General features: G+C 39.5%; 1 protein-coding gene across 6 annotated transcripts in view; it reads left to right on the top strand.

Annotated features, from left to right (window-relative positions):
- SLC7A11 (solute carrier family 7 member 11) overlaps positions 1 to 18,243 on the top strand; it is a 59,624-nt gene extending 41,381 nt beyond the window's left edge. For 3 of the 6 annotated variants that reach the window (XM_042048547.1, XM_042048546.1, XM_042048545.1), the window contains 7 exons: positions 4,192 to 4,315; positions 5,519 to 5,622; positions 6,093 to 6,189; positions 9,665 to 9,814; positions 11,540 to 11,717; positions 14,668 to 14,824; positions 16,032 to 18,243. In XM_042048547.1, coding sequence (XP_041904481.1) covers positions 4,192 to 4,315; positions 5,519 to 5,622; positions 6,093 to 6,189; positions 9,665 to 9,814; positions 11,540 to 11,717; positions 14,668 to 14,824; positions 16,032 to 16,278 — 1,057 coding nt within the window. In that variant the 3' untranslated portion in view covers positions 16,279 to 18,243. Of the gene's footprint in view, positions 1 to 4,191; positions 4,316 to 5,518; positions 5,623 to 6,092; positions 6,190 to 7,293; positions 9,815 to 11,539; positions 11,718 to 14,667; positions 14,825 to 16,031 lie in introns of those variants that run through there. The other 3 variants (XM_042048548.1, XR_006019514.1, XM_042048549.1) reach the window with 3 other exon arrangements.
- Positions 18,244 to 19,447: the final 1,204 nt, after the last annotated feature.

Consider the following 19,447-nt stretch of genomic DNA (forward strand, 5'->3'; position numbering starts at 1 on the left):
GCAACACTGAAGGTTAAATGCAAATCCAGTGGTTATCCTGACTGACTGAACTGAATGGCCTAGCTCTGGTGCCTTTTACACGCTTTAGAGGAAGGAAATTTGCTTCCAAGCAATATGCAGCGCTGCTTGGCAACGATTTTAGCCCTGTATAGCCCAGGATGGGCTAGCTGTGTTCCCAATGCTGAACTTCTCAGTGACAGTAGGCTCCTTGGTGACTCATTTCCTGGGAATGACAAGGTAAATGTGCTCTTTGTTCAAGTGTGATTCTTCATTACCGTTGCTTTATAGATAGAGCAGAAGGGAAAGATTTAGCTCTGAATAGTAACTAGGGATGGGTAAGTCTTAAAAGGTATGGAGACTCAATTCAATTTAAGTCAACATTCATCTGCATAGAAGTTATCCTAATTGTCTCTCACCCACTTTTTAAAGGACTTTTTAATTATATGGTCAATATTTTCCTGATTCAGATTTCCTCAGATTCCTTTTGATACTGATTTTCTTCGAAGTTTTGGGCGAAGACATGAGTATTGCAAAAAGACTTCCCTGGCAGCAGCTTCCCCTTCAAACCAAGGAGCAGCCTGCTTGAATATCATCTTGACACTAATGCTCAAGACATTTCCAAATAATTGTATAGGTTTGGAGCTAATATCAAGGCTAGGTTGGATGGGGCCCTGAGCAACCTGGTTTAATGAAACGTGTTCTTGCCCACAGCAGAGGGGACTGTAAAGAGATGATCTTTAAGATCTGTTGCACCTCAAACCATTCTATGATTCTATGATGATTCTTTGATCAACACCTCAAGGTCTACTCAGGCAAACAGCTGGTTTGAAAAGATTTGTTCTTGCTTTTGAAATCTTTTGAAATATCACTCTGAAATGGAGTGCAAAAATGAGAGTACTGCCCTATAGTAACAAGTAGCCGCTTCAATGCAAGTCAAAATCCTGGGCTTGCTGTAAGTAAATGAGATATTGCAGTCTCCTGTATCTGAGCACTCTCAGTGCCATGGTTTTTAAGCCATTGACCCTTCTGAGGTCTTCATCAGTAGGATGAGATTTGTGTTCTGCTTCTAAGATTTTTTTTCCAAAAAAATGTCCTACTGATATGGTCAAGTTTCCCATCAGAACTTTTAGCTTTGATGAATCAAAATCTTTAAAAAAATAAAAGTGGAAAATATGTTTGTCTAGTCCAAAAGTCTCAGCTAGCTGTGAGGCAACTGTTAATTTGTTTTGTATCAGAAACATGGCTTATCAGTATTGCAGACCCCCTGTGTTGTGTGTGATTCATAGAATGCAGAAGTGAAAAGGTGGCAACTTCATCAATAGAGGCAATTCGATGGAGAATAGAACCTAGGTATGATTTTTCATATTTAGAGACAAGATTTGAAAGTCTGGAGAATACCTAAAATATTCCAAGAAAATTAGTACAGTGATCCTCTAGGGAAAGGAGGTAGTCTTTATTGCTAATGGCATTACAGCTTTTATTCCAGCATGGAGACTGTAGTTCACAGCAGAGAGTCTGATGGGATCCTGTTGCAAATTGGGAACTGCCTGTTAAAATGGATGGATAGAAAAGACACAATTAAAGCTCTCACTCAGTGGTTTTACATATGGTTCCTATCTGTCTGCCTGTGCTTTCAGGTGATTTGAGGACTAAATGCAAATCTGAGTGGAGGTGTCAGTGAGAAATGAACTGTACTGTATTGCTTATCCCTGAAATCTTGAAACTGGCCTTTTATTTCTGTCTAAATCTGTCACTGGAAGCAGTGGGTAATAAGCAGAACTTGGAAGGGTTGTGCAGGTATACAACAGCCCTCTGAAAGCTCACTCCTGCCAGGAGGCAAAAGGAGCTGCAGCCTGAGCACTTGCTTCCCTCAAGAACAAGGACTTGGGAGCTTAGAAGTCACAGCATCCCTTGTGCTGCTCCAAGCGCTGAGTTATGATTTGCAGGCTTTTTAATGAATAGTGCTTGCCGACTAGTTCTGGCTTGTTTAGGGTTTTTTTTCTTCAGAACGTGTTTTTTTCTGTTGGTATTACTATCCAAGGGCATTAGTGCTCTTCAGCATAACAAGGCAGGACTTGCAGTGCTAAGAAAATGGTCATGTTTGCAAGCATGATTCTTTCCCCTCCCCCAGTTTTGAACTGCCATTTTGTTTTATCAGAAATTAAACTGGGATTTAAATTAGATGTGAATACAAGGTTTTTAAAAAGAGTTAGAACAAACTAAGCAAACAAACTTAATCTGTTACATTTAACAATATGCTTTCAGTCATTTAAATGGTTTTTGTGAAAATAGTCCAAATTTGCTATCTTTGGCTGAAAGCACTCTTTTTTAGGTTGGAGTAAGGGCTGATTTCTCCAAAAGCTTGGTGGTTGAAGCATTCATCTGCGATGCAGAAAATATAGATAATATCCCTGTTCTGAGAGGCTTTAAATCCATGTACCCCTACCTTGAATCAGATGCTAAGAGGATTTAATTCAATTTTCACCCTGGTCAGGTAAGAAGCTTAACCCAACTGATTGCAATACATCTGGCAACTGACCTACAAACCCCATTTTGGCATATGTTATCAACACACAGAGCTGCAGTATTTCTTGGGTCCATAACTGTGGGTTTTCCAGCAATACAGCACATGTATTCTGGGCTCTTTGCTCTAGTCCTTGCCGTCATCTTCTCCATCAATAAACATATCCTACAAGTTGACTGGCTTCCCTTTTTCCCATTTCTTCACTTGAGATATGTGTATGAGGTAGCTGTGGCTTAATACGGTATCATGATGTCTACCCAGTTTTGGTGTTACATTACTGGCGTGATCCTATTACCTACCTGCCTGTGTGTCTGGGTTAATGGGAGCATTTGACACCATGGTTTCTGAGGTGGGCAAGATGTGCAACAAAGATACTGTCCTGCTTTACTTATTTACAAATAAATACATTTATTTATTCAGTCTCAGGTTAGATCTTATTTTCAGCTCTATACAGCCATACTGATGTGAAGGATCTATTTGAGAAATAAGGGCTGGTAGTGAAGAAGATCCTTAAATTCTGACCTGGCTGTGTTTCTTTGAGTAAAGTATCAGACAAGAATGGATCTTTGCATTGGTTTTCAAAATACCTTTTCCTTTGAGGTGATTACAATAGTCCTTTACAAATGTGCTTTTGATCTCTTCTGGAACACCGGAATTCCTAGTTCTGTCTTTCCTTTCTTCCAACTGCTGGGGTGACCTTCACAACAGTGTTCTTTAAATATGGCAACCTCTTAATCCCTCCAAAAGCAGCCTTAATATAGACAGCTGGAAGGACCCAGCCATGAAAGAGGAGCTCTCAGCTCTCCTCAGAGGGACCGTACATACAGTCACTCTCAGCCTTGGAACTAAAAGATTCGTTTCAGGTCTGAGTTTTTTCTTGGTGTGCTGTAGATATCAATAATATTAAGTGGAAAGAGACTAGGATAACTCTTGAGGCATCTCAAGATGGGTTTTCTCCTTACTCAGAGGTTTGCTTGCAGTGTGGCTTTGGACAAATGCCTCTGTTCCTCCTTTTAAAAACAAATAATTCTGCTTTTCTGACTAGAAGGACATGCTATATAAAAGTTTGGCATTATTATATATTTGTTTATTATTGTTCTGTCTTTTAGCTAGGATGGCAGGGGGGTTGTGCTTTTCAATACCATTTGTGCTGTGCTAAATTTACAAATTTGTGCTGTTTTTATTTCTGTGTCATATTCTGTGCTCATGTTCCTCTGAATAGTGAGAGAGATAAGTGGGATGTGGTAAGGTGTGTAAGGGAAGAAACACACCCAGGAGGAAAGGGCAGAATTTTGCATGCTGGATATTTTGGTATGCAGGGGAAGATGTCGAACACCTCCAGGTGTTTGGGTTCAGCTGGCAAGTCAATCTCAGTACGCAACTTAAATGGGAAGTGGGGCACCAATGGGAAGCATGGGGACCACAAGCCCTTTGGTGTCCCCGGAAGACTCCTCTCTCAAATGGTTTCTCACCTCTTCACTATAAACTTATTTCCTTTGTCTAGAGGGTTTTGTTTATTCCTTTTTTTACTGGTAGTTTCTAATGATGATATTTTGGGATAGCCAAATTTGCATTCACCATCATTAGTGGCTTCTTCTCATGTTATTTGTTTCATGTTTAGGGATGCAACCAGATTGCAAAATAATGAGCTACCTTGTGTATTTCAGAAACATACCCCTCGCAATATGCATTTCAATGATTATCGTCACAGTTGGCTACGTGTTAACAAACGTGGCTTATTTCACTACAATCAGTGCTGGGGAATTGCTGCTTTCAAAAGCTGTAGCAGTGGTAAGTTACAGAAGAAAAATACAAAGATATATTCCTGCTGCAGTCGTGTTTATTGATATTATTCTTATTTCCAGGGGGGGAAATGGACACATCCAGTCAGGTTTTGGTATGGTGGCACTTTTTAGCATCTCGGTGAAATTTGATATTTGACTGATGAGTGGGATTGCACTTCAGGCCATCGGTAGCATTTATAATGCAACATTGGACTGTATTTATTTACCTCTTATAACAAAGTCAACAGGGCTTAAATTTTATAGCCAAGTACATGCTTGAAAAATTCAGTGCTATATTGTAAGCTCAGCTCCTGGGAAGCAGGAATCACAGATATTTATGGAAGAGAGAGCTCTGAACTGTCTTGTGTAGCAGAAGATGGTAACTGTCTCTGCACAATATGTGTCCTGAGTACTCCAGAATTGGGTTGCTGTGAATACCATAGCTCATTTGGGAAGGAGTTGCAAGGCAGCCTGGCTAGGAAATACTGCTTTGATTGTTCTTGCTGAATTGTGGTGATGACACTGATTTTTATATTTATGGTATCTGAGTCACAATGAGGAAATAAATAGTTCCATTTCTTTTTCAGTAGTGACACTGCCTGTGGCTATTTCAATTGATGTGGGTTTTGAAAAACCAAATTCTGTAGTTAATAGGAGATCTAGAAAGAAAACATTTTATAAACATTTCATAAATTGTGCATGTTGCCTGTGGTGCCCCAAAGTCCAATTAAGGCTCTTCTGCTAACCTGAAACACTAAAGCATGAATGGATGGACTATACCACTGGGTAGTGCCAGCTGAGTGCAATGAAGGCTGTAGAAAAAAGATATTAGGTGTGCAGATCAGACCTTGATCCATTCAGACTTGATCTTCTTCTTGATCCATTCAGACTTGGTCTTCTTCTTGATCCATTCAGACTTGGTCTTCTTCTTTGGAGCCATAATGATCTAAATTGACATGAGTCAGGGCCTGATTCCACGTCCTCATCTTTGCTTCAACTGGAGATCTTCCACATGCTCTCAGGGATAAGGGTAGGACAGCTTAGCAGTAGTAGCTGTGCTCTCACAAAGAGGCAACAAATGCACAGCACAACTTTCAGTGAGGGATGCAGAGAAGGGGTATAACTAACACTATGATAATTTGCTAATAGAGGACAATTATCTTCCCATTTTATGAAAAGTCACTGTGTGTCTCTCTCTCTTCTCTAACAGACCTTTGCCGAACGACTAATGGGAAACTTTTCTTTAGCTGTACCAGTGTTTGTTGCTCTCTCCTGCTTCGGATCTATGAATGGTGGCATTTTTGCAGTCTCCAGGTGAGCACTGCTGATGTTCCTGGGGGTGAGGGCTTGGGAGACATAGTGAAAGTATGGAAGCAAGGGGAAGGGAGAGTAGAGTTCATTCCTTTAGCAGGACATCATAAATGACTACACTGTTTACCAGGTGTAGGGCTTTTTCTAACTTTGTTTAGGGTGCTATTTTTAAAATCCTTTGAATGGTTTGAAAATGAATTGCTCTGAGGCTACCCCTTAATCAATGGCTGCTTTTTTTCATGTGAAGGAGGAAAATCGGAGGGAAAATATTAACTCATTCCAAACACCAATCAAGGGACACCTTCAGAGATGGTTTTGATTTCTGCATGTGGGTTTCTCCTGCCAGTGCTTTCATTTAGAACACCTCAGACAAGACTAAGAAGTGCTGCTGTGCTCTGTGACTTTCATGAGCCACTTTGTGTACTCACAGTAATGAGCACATTTAAAGTCTGTCCACATTTATTTCCCACCAGGATGTTCTTCGTTGCATCCCGCGAGGGTCACCTTCCAGAAATTCTCTCCATGATTCATGTCCGCAAGCACACTCCTCTGCCAGCTGTCATTGTTTTGGTAAATCATACAAACAAATGTTCCTGCACTAGAATTCATATTACAGATTTGCTCTGGAGGATTCAAACAGAATTTGGGCACTGCTTGAGTCTCATCTATTAATTTGTACATGGGCTTTGGGCAGGGCGGAGGACAGGAGAAAGAGGAGTGAGATTTGGGAGTTGTTGTTATTCTATCATTTCTTCCTTGCTTTCTTGCCTATCACTGCAATCTAATTCATGTGTTATTGCTCTGAATTTCTAAGGACCTGCTAGTGATGAGCTAGTTCCCTTTCAGAGAAACAAATTACAGTTAAACAAACAAAAAAAGGATTCAGTTAACTGAAAGTTGAACTAAACACCAGCATCTGGGAGTACCCTAAAGGCTCATTATACTACCTTATAGTGAAAAATGCTAACAGTTTTGCACTAAGATAACAGAGGGAGAACCCTCAGCAGTACAGCATAGTGGTGATTAAAACATGAGAGAACATAGGCCTGGGAAATAGTCTGTGAATTTTCTAAGGAAAACCACTGGTGCTTTGGTGGAAGTCCTATTACTGACTTTTAAAATAGCAGGAAAGGTAAATGCAGGCCATGTGTTTGCTTTGCAGACTAATTTGTATGGTAAAATATTAGGACTAAGTGTCAAAATACCAACTTCAAAGTTCAGTTTGCATAGTGCCAGGAAGATTTTCACTTAACTTGAAGTCTTCATAATCATGGGTGTTCAGCCCGTCTTTTGGGATCAATGACCGCAATGTATGTGGATAGGCCGCTGCTATATTTAGGGACTTCCAGCCAAAGCGAAAAATGCACCTATGAGTCTATGCTAGTAAGATCAGATGCCTGTGGAATTTAAATTGGTTTTTCCTATTGATGCCTATAAGCTCACTGCTGAATTGTTGAATTTTATATGTGCACTTATAACCATAGTCTTTGAAATTTTGAAAATTAGGCAGTGTGATTATGGTGAAAAGTTTTAATGAAATGAATTTTCCATAAGCATTTAGTTTGAATTTTATTTCTTTGGGCTTACTCATACCTTGTGGGTAAATTGCATTGACAGTTTTTTGTAGAATGAAATGCACAAAATGTATTAATATATTATTTTTTTTCCTGACAGACATTTTCTGCTATTGCATATGGTCCTGTTACACCAGTGCATTGATTTCCTTTGAAAAAGTCAGATTCTCATATGAAGATGGCTTTCCTTCAAAGATTGCAATTTTTTAGCTCACCTTATTGCAAATAGAGCCATGACAGGATACATCCTACATCAGTAGTCATTTTAGCATTTCCCTATTTTATTTCTCCTTCCAAATTCTGCACACTGCAAGAAACGAAAGAGCTCTTGAGGATAAACTGAGAAAATGAGCACCTGTTTGAGGCTTTTTAAGTTAAAAAACAAAACAAAACAACACTTTTTTTGGAATTAAGAAATCTGTTTATGTGTCTATGTTGTTAGAGAGACTTCCCAGTCTGACTATTCACGAGACTTCCCAGCAATCACACTCCCAATGCCAGGTATGTCAGTGCTGGGACTGGAGCCCCTTCACAGTGGTGGCTCTGGTGACTCGAAGGGTCGTTGCTGGACTCCTGCATATCCCACTCACAGGCCAGGTTTCCCCACTGCTTCGACCCTGAGTTTCCCATGGCAGAGTATCATTCCATAAAGCCACTTAGTCCCAGTGCAGGAACACAGAAACAGCCAAACTGGTGCCCCCGTAGAGGGACCCCCAAAAAAGGAACCCCATGGCTTTTATACCCCACAGTCTCCCCAGGCACAAGTCTCGCTCTTCCTCCAGAGTCTGGTTTCTGCCCCATCTCCATGTCCATCCACTTTGCTGGCTTCACTGGTCTTCATCTGCTTTGGTATCCAAAGGGTTGGCATGTCCTGGCTCCTGCTGTGTCACCCAGTATCTGTTCATCTGGCTGGAGTCACTAGTCTTTCATACCCTTTGTTATTCCAAAGGTTGGCAATTCATGGCCTCTTGTCTTGGGCTCCCACACAGAACTCAGCCTGTATTTCAATCTGCATCTCAATTTGCAAGTCTGGACTAGATCTACCCGGACTAGATGTATTCCTCACCAACATCCTGGTATTTGACAGATGTGTATAGTAACTGAAAGAAATCATGCAATCTGATTGTAATCCTGCTTTATTGTATTTTTTCTTGATAGCTCTCCGCTTGCATTATTATTGTATATAGCTTGCATTATAGTTATAATTGAGATTTTAAACTTTTAGAGGCTGAGTCTTTAGAGAAGAAATCTTGCCCAATATAATTCAGTGGTACAATTTCCTTTGACATTTACATAGAAGGAGTTTGCTTAGTATCTATGTGTAAGGAATCAAGTACTTCTTAAGTCGTTAGAGGTTGGAAGTGAGAGACCCACATTTGAAATATTGATCCTTCTGGTTCAAATCCATGTTGTCTGCACTGCTTTGAAAAAAAAAGAGAGAGGCTGTGAATCTAGATAAATAATACAAGTTAGTTTGCTCTGTGTAAAAAAGTAGCCCAGTGTTTTACTGCATCTGCAGTTGATTTCATGTGTTGCCTTGTTATAAACCTAAAGGCTCTCACTTCCAGGATCTTCCCTCTTGCTGAAGAATGAGGGATATAGTGAATTTGACTTATTCCTTCATGCCCAAATGCAAGGACATTTTTTGTCCAGATACTACTTTGAAATAGATCCATGTAGTCTACACTAACCATCTAACTCACGACAAAACACTCCAGCTTATACATAACCTTCTGCCTGCCTCACAGAAGCCTTGTATCTCAGACTAGTTTTTTTATGAGGGGCTATATTTATTATGGTGTTCCCTCTCCTTCTTGCTCTTCAGTAGCTGCCTGAGTCACAGCTAAATTCTTCCTTCTGGTTATAAATATGTGCATTTACAATGTGAAATAAGTCTACACCCTGCAAGTCTGAAAGGCAAGCCCAAGCTGGTGCCAACCCAGTGTACCCAGCTGGCTTCTCATAGTGTGAGAATGTCCTCTTTGTGCCATGTCCTCTTTGCTCACTTCCCCTTTGAAGCCTGGGGGACTTTTTCCTTCCACAAAACGCCTAGAAACCTCTGCTTTCATATGATCAGATGTGACAAAAATTTAACTGTTCTTATCATTTCCATCAGCAATAAGCAAGTAAACCTGCAGTGGGCTCATATCCCATGAAAATGCTTCCCAGGATGCTCCAGCGCTTTGGTGGTGAAGTGTGCCTGTGTATTTTAGTCTGGGTCACAGGGGACAGATTTGTATTGACTATGTGTGGCCACTCAGGACAGATATATATTGATCCAAAGTGGTCTCAGGAGACAGCTAGACATTGATCACACACCTGATTGCATGACAAAGGCAAGCCTAAAGTCTGTGGCACTTTGGTGTGTGCATAAGGCTGTGCTGCTTGTCCCTGTGGAAAAATTGGACACCACTGCTGTAAAATAATATTGATCTACTAAACCCCTCTTATGCTCTGAATTTCTTTTGCAGCATCCTCTCACAATGATAATGTTATTCAATGGGGATCTCTACAGCCTGCTGAATTTCCTCAGCTTTGCCAGGTGGCTTTTTATTGGACTAGTAGTTGCTGGGTTGATTTATCTCAGATATAAACGTCCTGATATGCCTCGTCCTTTCAAGGTAACATCTGCTCTCTACTCTTTTACCTGAATCCTCCCTCCTCTCCATCCTGTAGTCAGACAGCAAAGGAGCATTTTCTGAAGTAACAAGCTAACCTCTTTTTCAGGAAAAACAGAGCTAGGAGAAAACAGTGTTTTGCAGCGAAGGCTTAGAGTTTTCCTGCAAGGTCCCCAGTGCTACCCCAGCTGTGTTCCATTCTGGAAAAGAATTCTTGCCTCTTCCTTATGCTTGGGGGCCAGAGGCTGAAGCTGTTGTGCTGAGATGAAGGCGTTTGCTCAGTTCTGCCCGTCTGTTTTGTTCAGGCTGTGTGATGTGAGCTGTGTGATGCAAACTATGTGAAAATACCTTGAGCCCTCTGCAGTCACAGAGGGTTCAGACTGCAAAAATTGGGGTTACATGTGCCAACATGATTTTCAGCCAGTCCTCTATTTAACGTCTCCTTTGATAAAGGCCTGGATAATTTTACCACCAAAAAGTCATGTCAAGCATAAGAGTTAATATAGAACATTTATGTCATTGCATATCCAATATCAAATATGCCAATTTTCTGTGCAAATAAGTGGTTAGTATGATTATTATTATATTTGGCACTTTCAGTGGATTTGCAGACGGAGTTATTGTGAACCCAGAAAGAAAATGCTAATAGTCCAGCCCCTTGAACAGTAGCTACTTTGGCTATTAGTACTATTTTGGCTAACAGTACTATTTTTCTGGCTTGTTTTAAGTAATATCTCACAAAGTAAGTTATCCCATTGTGTATCCAGAAAGATAATACCCATTATCAAAAAAGTGGAGAAATATATCCCTATTTAGATGCTGCCAAGGAACCTATTTTGTGAAGAACTAATAATGCGTATTGTTGCATTCATGTAGGTATATTAGTAAATATGGAGATGAACAGTACAACCTATTTTGCTTTGATTAAAAAAAATGCTTTGACAGTGCACAAAAGAGGAACAGTAATGCTTTGAGGCATGAAAGGAAAAAAGCAGTTTCCAAGGAATTCTCAATTCTCCATTAAACTTAATGTCTCATAAGCCATGCATGTAGGTATTTCCTTCAGAGAGTTGTTAACAGAGTGATTGTAGTGGTGTTCTTGAAAATTGAGCAAATAAATTTGATATGGTTACTTTGTGTGCTTTCAACAGTGACACTGGCAATGCTATCAGTCATACAGTCAGAAAGTGCTTTTCCGATGGCTATCATGTTCTTAACACTATCAAATATCTTTATCACTAGTCAAATTCCTGTTTAATTTGCTCTCTTCCTGCTAGATTTTTATTTTTACCTTAGGAAGAAAATCAATATGTTCTTAATAGTTTTAAAAGGTGACTTGAACTCCTGGTTGTGTTTTAAAATGTTTTCTAATGGGTAATTATCAAAGCGGAAATCTTTACTGTGGTTAGAGCTGCTTCCTTTATGTTGGGGGATTAGAGGAAGAACTTTTACAATGTAACTTATTTACATTTTAAAGGATGTAAAACACTGGAGAGTTTAGAGTGTAATTAAGAGACTTCTGTGGTACTCACTGCATAGCAGTCTGCAGGGCTTGGCTTCTGCAGTCATTGACATTTTGTGTGCCTGTTCTAGATACCCTTATTTCTCCAGAACTGTCCTGTACTGCTGGGTCTTATCCAATATACATTTCATGGAAAGTTAAACGCCTTAGTCATTACTTTACTTTGATCTTTTTATTTAATGGTTCTTTGTGTGGTTGTTTTTCAGGTTCCTCTATTTATTCCAGCGTTGTTTTCCTTCACTTGCCTCTTCATGGTTGCACTGTCACTTTACTCTGACCCAGTGAACACAGGGATTGGATTTGCAATAACCCTGACTGGCATTCCTGCCTACTACCTCTTTATTGTATGGGACAATAAGCCAAAGTGGTTCAGAAAGCTTCTAGGTAAGTCCTGGTGTGGGACTTCTTCATACTGACTCCAGGAGTTTCTCAGAGCTCTCCTCATGTTTATAATTTCTCAGTCTTGACATTTAGGGACTAGGAATTTTTCTCTTATCAAACCCAGGAGCTTTTTGGCATTTTCTGTCATGTCGCAGAGGTTTTGGAATACAGCTACTTGAATCTTTGGCCACGGGATGCCAGTGTTGAACTACATTACTTGGGCAAGAGAAAGAATATTCTCTTTAAGGTAGACTGGATAGATGTGAAGATTTTTCTGCCAGCTGTGACAATGAAGGTGAATAATTTCTAGCTTTTGAGATAACACAAAACTCTAGAAAGAAGTCTTGGTGCCTGTGTAGTATCTATGGATGGGCACGGTGTACTGGCTCAGAGGGGAAGGCACCAGAAGCCAGTCAGTGAGGGAAACAGCTTGTTTGCTTTGCAATTATTATCCCCAAAATAACAACAGCAATGACAGAAAACTGATGCTGACAGTTTTGAGGTGGAGCAGAGTGGAGATTTACTTGTGAAATAAACAGATTTTTGTTTTCCCTGAGAAAAAGCAATAAACCTTCTGTGTGGAGTCATTAAGCTGGCATTATTTTGTGAGTGTTAAGGGACACCCATTGTATAGCCTAAGAACATTTACAAAAGGCACTGAGTGAGGATAAATTCACTTAAGGTACCTCTGTGAGATATCGAAAAGAAATTGGGCAGCTGCAGGCTTGATATTCTAACCTTGAAACTATATGTCTTACATAGGCATGAAAGTGTAATTCCAGACATGAGGTTGTTCCAGTTTGGTCAAATTTAGAAATACATCCTCTGAGAGAAGGTACAACCACCCCTCCCCTTACCAGGTTTGGGAAAAACAAATTTTCCTCAAAGGAAAGTGAAAGAGATAAAAACTATTTATTTAACAAACACACGGGAAAAGGATAATAATGCTAAATAATAAAATTTTGCTGTGGAGAAAAAACCTGGGAAAGTGTTAGAATCCTCCCTTTGGTCTCCTCAGAGCTGGGGCTTGGCCCAGGGCCAGGCCCTCTGTGCTCGGTGGAAAGTCCTCCCGATGTGTTCTGATATTGAAGCAGTCCAGCAGAAAAGGGAGAAAATTCGAAATTCCAGGGAAGGAAAAAAAAGTTCAACTCTCAGTCTCTCTCCAGAGAAAAAGAAGCTCAAAAACTGGCCAAAAGCTGACTGGAAAAAAACCCGCAAGCCAGGTGTTTCCTCGCTCCCCTGCCGCAGCTGGAAAAAAAAGTCGCTATCTCTGTGTGGCCTTGAACAAGCTGCAAACTGCTTTGAAAAAGTTTTGCTCAGTTTTTCCTTCCTCCTCTCAGGCTCAGTTTAAAGGCATAGAAAGGCACAAGAATTAATTTCTGGGCATAGGGCAGTGATATGGGATACACATCATAAAGTCACCCCAAGACATTGGTAAAGGTCAATAAAAAAAAAATGGGATTGTCATTTAAGAGGTAAATTTTTGCCAGAGTAACTGGGTAACTTTCTATGAGTTTTTTTTACAAAGGAGAATGTGATGAATCCAATATACTTAGACTTAAACAAAGCATTTTATGTGGTACTAGAGGGGAAGTAGGAGCCTGTTAGTCTGAACGCACTGCTGTGCTACCAATACTGTTCCCAAGCTGCTTCATGTGCCCAGATCAGTGCATGGGCAGCTGGTGTGGGGCTTTGAAAAGTCACCTTCTTGAGGTATTGACTGGTTCAGCTGCCCAGCTGTGCTTCAGCAATGAGAGATGGCTGTTGCTTATAAACCCCATAAGGTGCAAAAACCAGTGTACAGACCATGGGTACAGACCAGCCCCATGTAAGGTCAGAGGTAATATCCTGAATAGGCTTCGTAAGCATCAGAGGAGAGGGATATTGAGCAGCCAGAATGAGTAGCAGGATAAAAGAGCCAGCCTGAAGATACATGCATTTCTGAAAGGAGTTTCAGGCTGATTACACTAGCAGAGCCCTCAAATGGATTACCCAAGGAATCCTCTACCAAGACTGAATGTCTTTGTTCTGTACCTATGGCATTTACATTGCCCATTCTCCTTACAAAATTGCTGCATTGAACAAAAAGTAACTTTACAGTTTGAAGGGTTTTTAGGTTCCGGGATGGTATTTTGTAATGAGAATAACATTTTTTTCTCTCCTCTTCCAAAGGAATTTTGCTGTAGCACTAGATGTGCTGGGACAAATAATTCTCAGCTAGTACAGGCTTCATTTGACCTCTGCATTCTTGCTTTTTGGAGAAGTCATGTGAAAATGAAAAAAGTTGAGCCAAGCAAATCCTAAGCAGCAGATCAGTGTGTAAAAGGATGTGTCACCAGCACGAGAATGCTTCTATCTGCACTTCCTCAGTTGAAAACTGATCCTTATACTTAAAATGTCTATTTCTTTACAGCGGGTTGAATTGTGAGGAGGTAAAAAATTGAATCCTACTTTTTTTCATAGCTGAGCCCTTGCTGGAAATGAGATCTCTTTATATAACAAAATGTCTCTGCCAGGGTTATTTATCAACACCAGAGGATGACACTTGTTCACTTAGGATGACACTTGTTCAATTAGGATGCTTAATTTGCTTCTCTTTGTCGAGTTTGTGATGGGATCCATGGGAAATTATCTCACCATTTTGCTGTTACAGATTTCATGTCCAGTCAAATATATGTGTTAAAAATCATGCTTTCTTTCCTCACCTAAGCTTTACGTGGTGCTTGTGTAGATACCAGGTCTGGGTTTTCTTTATAAGGGACCCATTTGTAGTGAATTCTCCTCTTGAAAAGGGAAAATTAGGATTTAAAGTGGGCTAGGGAAGTTATCTGCACTATTGTGGTATGTTAAGTTGTCTTGTGATAAATGTGAAACTGGTCCTGTAACTCTAGGTACTGCTCCAAGCATACAACATAGAGGTACTGACTGGAAACATATTGGAACATTTTCATAGGGGAAAATGCTCTTATATTGATTTCTTCTGAGTACATTGCAACCAAAAAATGCGAAGAATACCAGCTCCCCAACTTGTCTGCTCTGCTGTGGCTTCATCCCAGGAGAGAGAAAAACTGCTGCATTGAAATGGAGGACTGGGCAAGGTCTTGCTGTTGGTGGGTCTTTCCACTTAGGTGAATAAAATAACAGCCAGCTCTAGAGACGCCCAGAATTTCCCTCTGCAGTCGTGCCCTTTTCCAAGAGCTGTTATGCCACTGCTCAGCTTCAAAAAATTTTCTTTTTCCCTTTGCTTGTCCTCAAAGCTGGAAAGGGCTGGGATGGTGGGGGCAAAGACCTGCTGGTTTCCTGCTGCTGGCTTTCCTCCTGTCCTTCATCCCTGCTACACTCAGCCCAGCTCTGATGTCCCCACTATGGGTAGGGAAGGCAGATGGGAGGAAAATGCAATGCTTGGAGACTCTCAGCCTATCTGCCCCTATCAATTTATAGTCTAAGTGCAACCTGGCTTTGCACTGAACTGGTGACATGCAGAGAAAAGAGGAAAGGATGGTAGTGCCTTAGACAGGAGGTCAGGGAAGTGGTTTCAGTTCATAACTTCTGTGAGTTGCACTGTTTTACCCTCCTGGCTTTGCACTGGTGTCAACATCAACAATCATGCCTGACATTCAAGGAAAATCCGAACTTTCTTTTACAACAATTCCTGCTTATTTAAAATAGGATACTAAAAAAGAGTGATAAGTGAAGGGAATGAAAAGAAAATGTTCTTTTACTATTCTGTATATGGTGTATGTAAATTAACTGTGCCATTTACGCATCAGTACCCTAAAAAGAAAACCACCAAAAGCACCACAAAATACATGTCCAGTGACAAAAGGAAAACATGAAGTTGCTTTGGATGTGTGACATTCTTAGAGACCTGTGAAGCTTTGTAATCATTATTTCCTTTTATTGTGGGTTTTTTGGTTTTGGTTTTTTTTTTTGCTTAGGCAGGTCTTGGCCCAGATAAATTAATTTATTTGAACTCTTCTAGACTTTTATTTCAACATAACATCTTGATTATAACCAAGCAGTTATGCAGAGTAGTAATTTTTAAAGATAGCCTTTAAAAGCATGCAGACTTTTATTGAATAAGATTATACATCCATACCCTTCCATTATTATTGTATATGTATAACTTTGGATCAGAGGCAAAGAAAACAGTTAAAAAGAAGAAAATTTTGAATTTAAATGATATATGTATGTGCAATATATATGACATTTATGTGCAAGTAGGCTTTATAGAAGCTAAGATAATTTTCCTGACTGCTTCTCCTTCTTCATCTCTCCTGCAAAAAGCTTACCAAGTGTATGCTTTTATCTTTGCAGGCAGGGTAACCATAACATTGCAAATCCTCTTGGAAGTCATCCCAGCAGAGGAAGATCAGAAATCATGATCATCATGATCAGCTTTTGGGTTGGTGTTTTGTTTCAACCTGAAATAAAAAGAGTAAGGAGATTTATCCCCCTTCCTAACATGCTGCAAACTGGTGGAACAAGACACAGTCGAGATGGACACCGAGCAAGTAACTTTCCAGAATTGTTTTTTACAATGCTGTTGCAACCTTTTTTTTAATGTGGTTGATTGATATGTAGAAAGCAAGTACTTGTGCTATGAGGAAGCCCTTCACTACTTGTTTTGGTACCATGTCCTATTTTAACAAACTGTAAGTTCAACAAACTGCAATTTTGTTTGCCTTGTCACTGAAGATAGGTTTAAGTGACGTGTAATAGCTGGGTGTACTCTGAAGAATGTGTCTTGCTTGCTGTCCCTGGAGATCCCAGCTCTCACCAGAGCAAGGGTGAGATACAGCTGCTGAGTTTCAGATACTACATTCTTCCCATCACTCTGTTTGGCAGCCTGATTTGACTTCTTTTGACTCACTGGAAGGCCCATCACACTGATGCAGAAGCACCACTCCCCAAACCTTTGATATGGCAAACTCAAGGTTTCTTCATTCTGGAGTTCTTATTACGTGGCCAACAGAAACGTCTTTTGAGACTTAATATTTCTGCCAGTGGGGCAGGAAGATTTTAGCATGGGAATTTTAGCAGTAATTTTATGCATGTTAAATTTTTTACCAGGCTGGAATTGATCACTGATTTTACCAGTGTTTCTTTGTGTACCTACACACACAAAATCCAGCAAGTTGAGCAATGACCTTCAAATGAGTCACAATATTTGAATGTCACCTCTATTGCTGCATGAATATTTCCCATCTGGAAGCATATGATCCTGCAGTTATCAGTCAGGCAAACCTGATTTTAAAATTTTATATTAGGGTTGGTGGGCAGAAATAAATGTCACTGGTGGGAACATGCTATAGACATGACAATAAATGCAATACTTTTTTATGAATAAGGTATAAGGCAGGCTACAGCAGCTTTGTTGATTTGAGTAGGATGTGTGCCTGAGCTGTGGGCTTTTCACTTAAGCACGCTCCAGTTAACAGGGCTTTGGAACACTGAGGAACAGGTGCTTTTCCTGTCTTCTCATGGGTTTTATCTCAGCAGAAACAGAGAAAGGCCTTCAAAACTGATAAAATCAAATGAAATTCATCTCCAGAACTATTTTTGAGCTGAGCTCCAGCTCAAATATGAGCCAAAATTTTGCCCTTTTTAAAAGATAGTTGTATAGATAAAGAAGTTTCTTAATACTTAGAAATTGAGTTTTATATTCCTAATGACTACTCAACCTTAAGGTTAAGGTTTATTATCACTCTGTTGAGAATATAACACCTAACTATTGAATACATTAGTATTTGAGCTGTCTGATTTCAGCAAGTCATGTTCCAGGAAAATTCTTATGGAACTAAGCAACATTTAACTTCCTAAATTGGGAGAAAAGCACAACTAGTAGCCAGACCACTACAGTAAAGGGAGACTGTGTATTGTATATGTGTTGTATATATCCAGAATATCTACTGCTTTAAAGGTGTACAGTAATATGTCTTAAATATATACATATTTTTTGATTTTGTATCTCTGTGGTGGAATTTCATAAAAGCAGGGAAATGCAAGTAACTGATTATGTAGAAGAGCAGTAGTTTAAGACAGAGAAAGCATTTTGCGAACAGCGTTTTTCCATAAATGTTTTCTGTTTACAGTAACTTAAAGTGTTATTTGAAACTTGTTATAGGCATACATTTTGAGAGAGTTTTTTGTGTTGACAGTGAATGTGTTTATTTAGTACTTACATTTGGGTCACAATTCTGCCTTTGAAGTTGTCTCCTGCCATCCCCGTTCATCAGGATTTGTCCTCTGTCATCATGGAGCATCTTCAAAGTACACAAACTCTACTCCTCTCTGACAGAAATAAACTGTCTGGCACCCTCTAGGAGTGCACCTAACGCATTCCTCCCCTAATGAATGCAAAGTGCATGGGATCCAGAGCAAAACCACCTCAAGATCGACAGTGGACGTAGGTTTTTCACTCAGACTGTTTCATTCCCATGTATTCATTCCTGTTGTGCCACATTACTTGAAAGTTTAATTGTAGGCAGTGTTAACTTGTAGAAATAAATGGGCTCCATAAATATAACCGAATGTTGCTTTATTTTCCCATCGTGGTCTTTAAGGTTTAAAAATGTTTCTGAAGCCTGATTCAGTGAACATAATTTTACTAGGTTTAGTTCATGTAAAGGGTTAATTTGTCCCAAAATCCTAGGACTCATTGATTCTGAGGTTGTATATTTTAGGAAGGAAAAAATTACTTGCAAAATAAAGACCTGGGTTTTTTGAAGGTGCACAGGGATTTTAATTTCAGGTTTAGTTTCTTTAGCACATGCAAGTACAGTACAAAATAATGAAATTGGGTTTCCACTGTATTATGAAAGCCAGTATTAAGGATGTTTATTACACTTGAAAGTGAGTCATATCTTCAGATATTGAGGAAAACCATTTTTTCTTAAAACATCAGGTTCTCTCATGACATTGTTAAGTATTGTTTTTAGTCATAAAGGAAATTCTTCTAGAATTTCTAAAGTATAGACTTTATATATACTTTTTCTTATTAGGGCCTGAGGTGGTCAGGCCAGTGAGACTATTTCTGTGGAGAACTTCAGTGGTTCTTTTTTTTCCTTGTCTTTTGCAAAAACTGGATGTGTCAAAAGAGATTTCTTTTGGTTTAGGTAGCTGCAGCTGGTTTTTTTTTTTTTCTTCTTTGAATTTGTTGTTTTCTGGGGTATACGTAAAAGTATCACTGAAGGCAAGAGAAAGGAACATATTATGTGAGTAGCAAATACTGCTGAGCTTTAGTATAACATAGAGAAACAGTTCAGCACCTGAAGCCTCTGAAGGGGCTGACCTACCTTTGCATCTCCTAATCTGGAACATTAAAATTCCCCCATAAAAATTATTTATTTTCAGTTCAATTTGCAATAGGGGCTCCTTTTGACCACACTACATTTTCCGTATTTTTCAATCTGAATGAAAAACACCCCAAAAAATTTGCTTGCCAGAAGCTCATTTGCCTTTTACTATATGTATGTAAATATAACTCTTTGGCTGAATGTGTATGCTCCTGCTTTTTTATTTTCAGAGGAAAATCAGGCTTCAATTTAAGAATAGTTTTCAAATATTTTTCTACAGAAGAAGGTAGTGGTTACCTATATCCACAAGGTGCATAATTTATTGATGTAACAAGATGAAAAGGATTTCCTATTACGTTCAGTGCCTCCAGAATTTTTGACTCGCGCATTAGCTATATATCAGGATCCAAACAGATTTTAATTAGCATAAGTCTT

Source organism: Corvus kubaryi, unplaced genomic scaffold, assembly GCF_017639235.1.
Source record: "Corvus kubaryi isolate FWS band 111438036 unplaced genomic scaffold, C.kubaryi_AGA036_p1.0 67, whole genome shotgun sequence".
Classification (NCBI taxonomy): domain Eukaryota; kingdom Metazoa; phylum Chordata; class Aves; order Passeriformes; family Corvidae; genus Corvus; species Corvus kubaryi.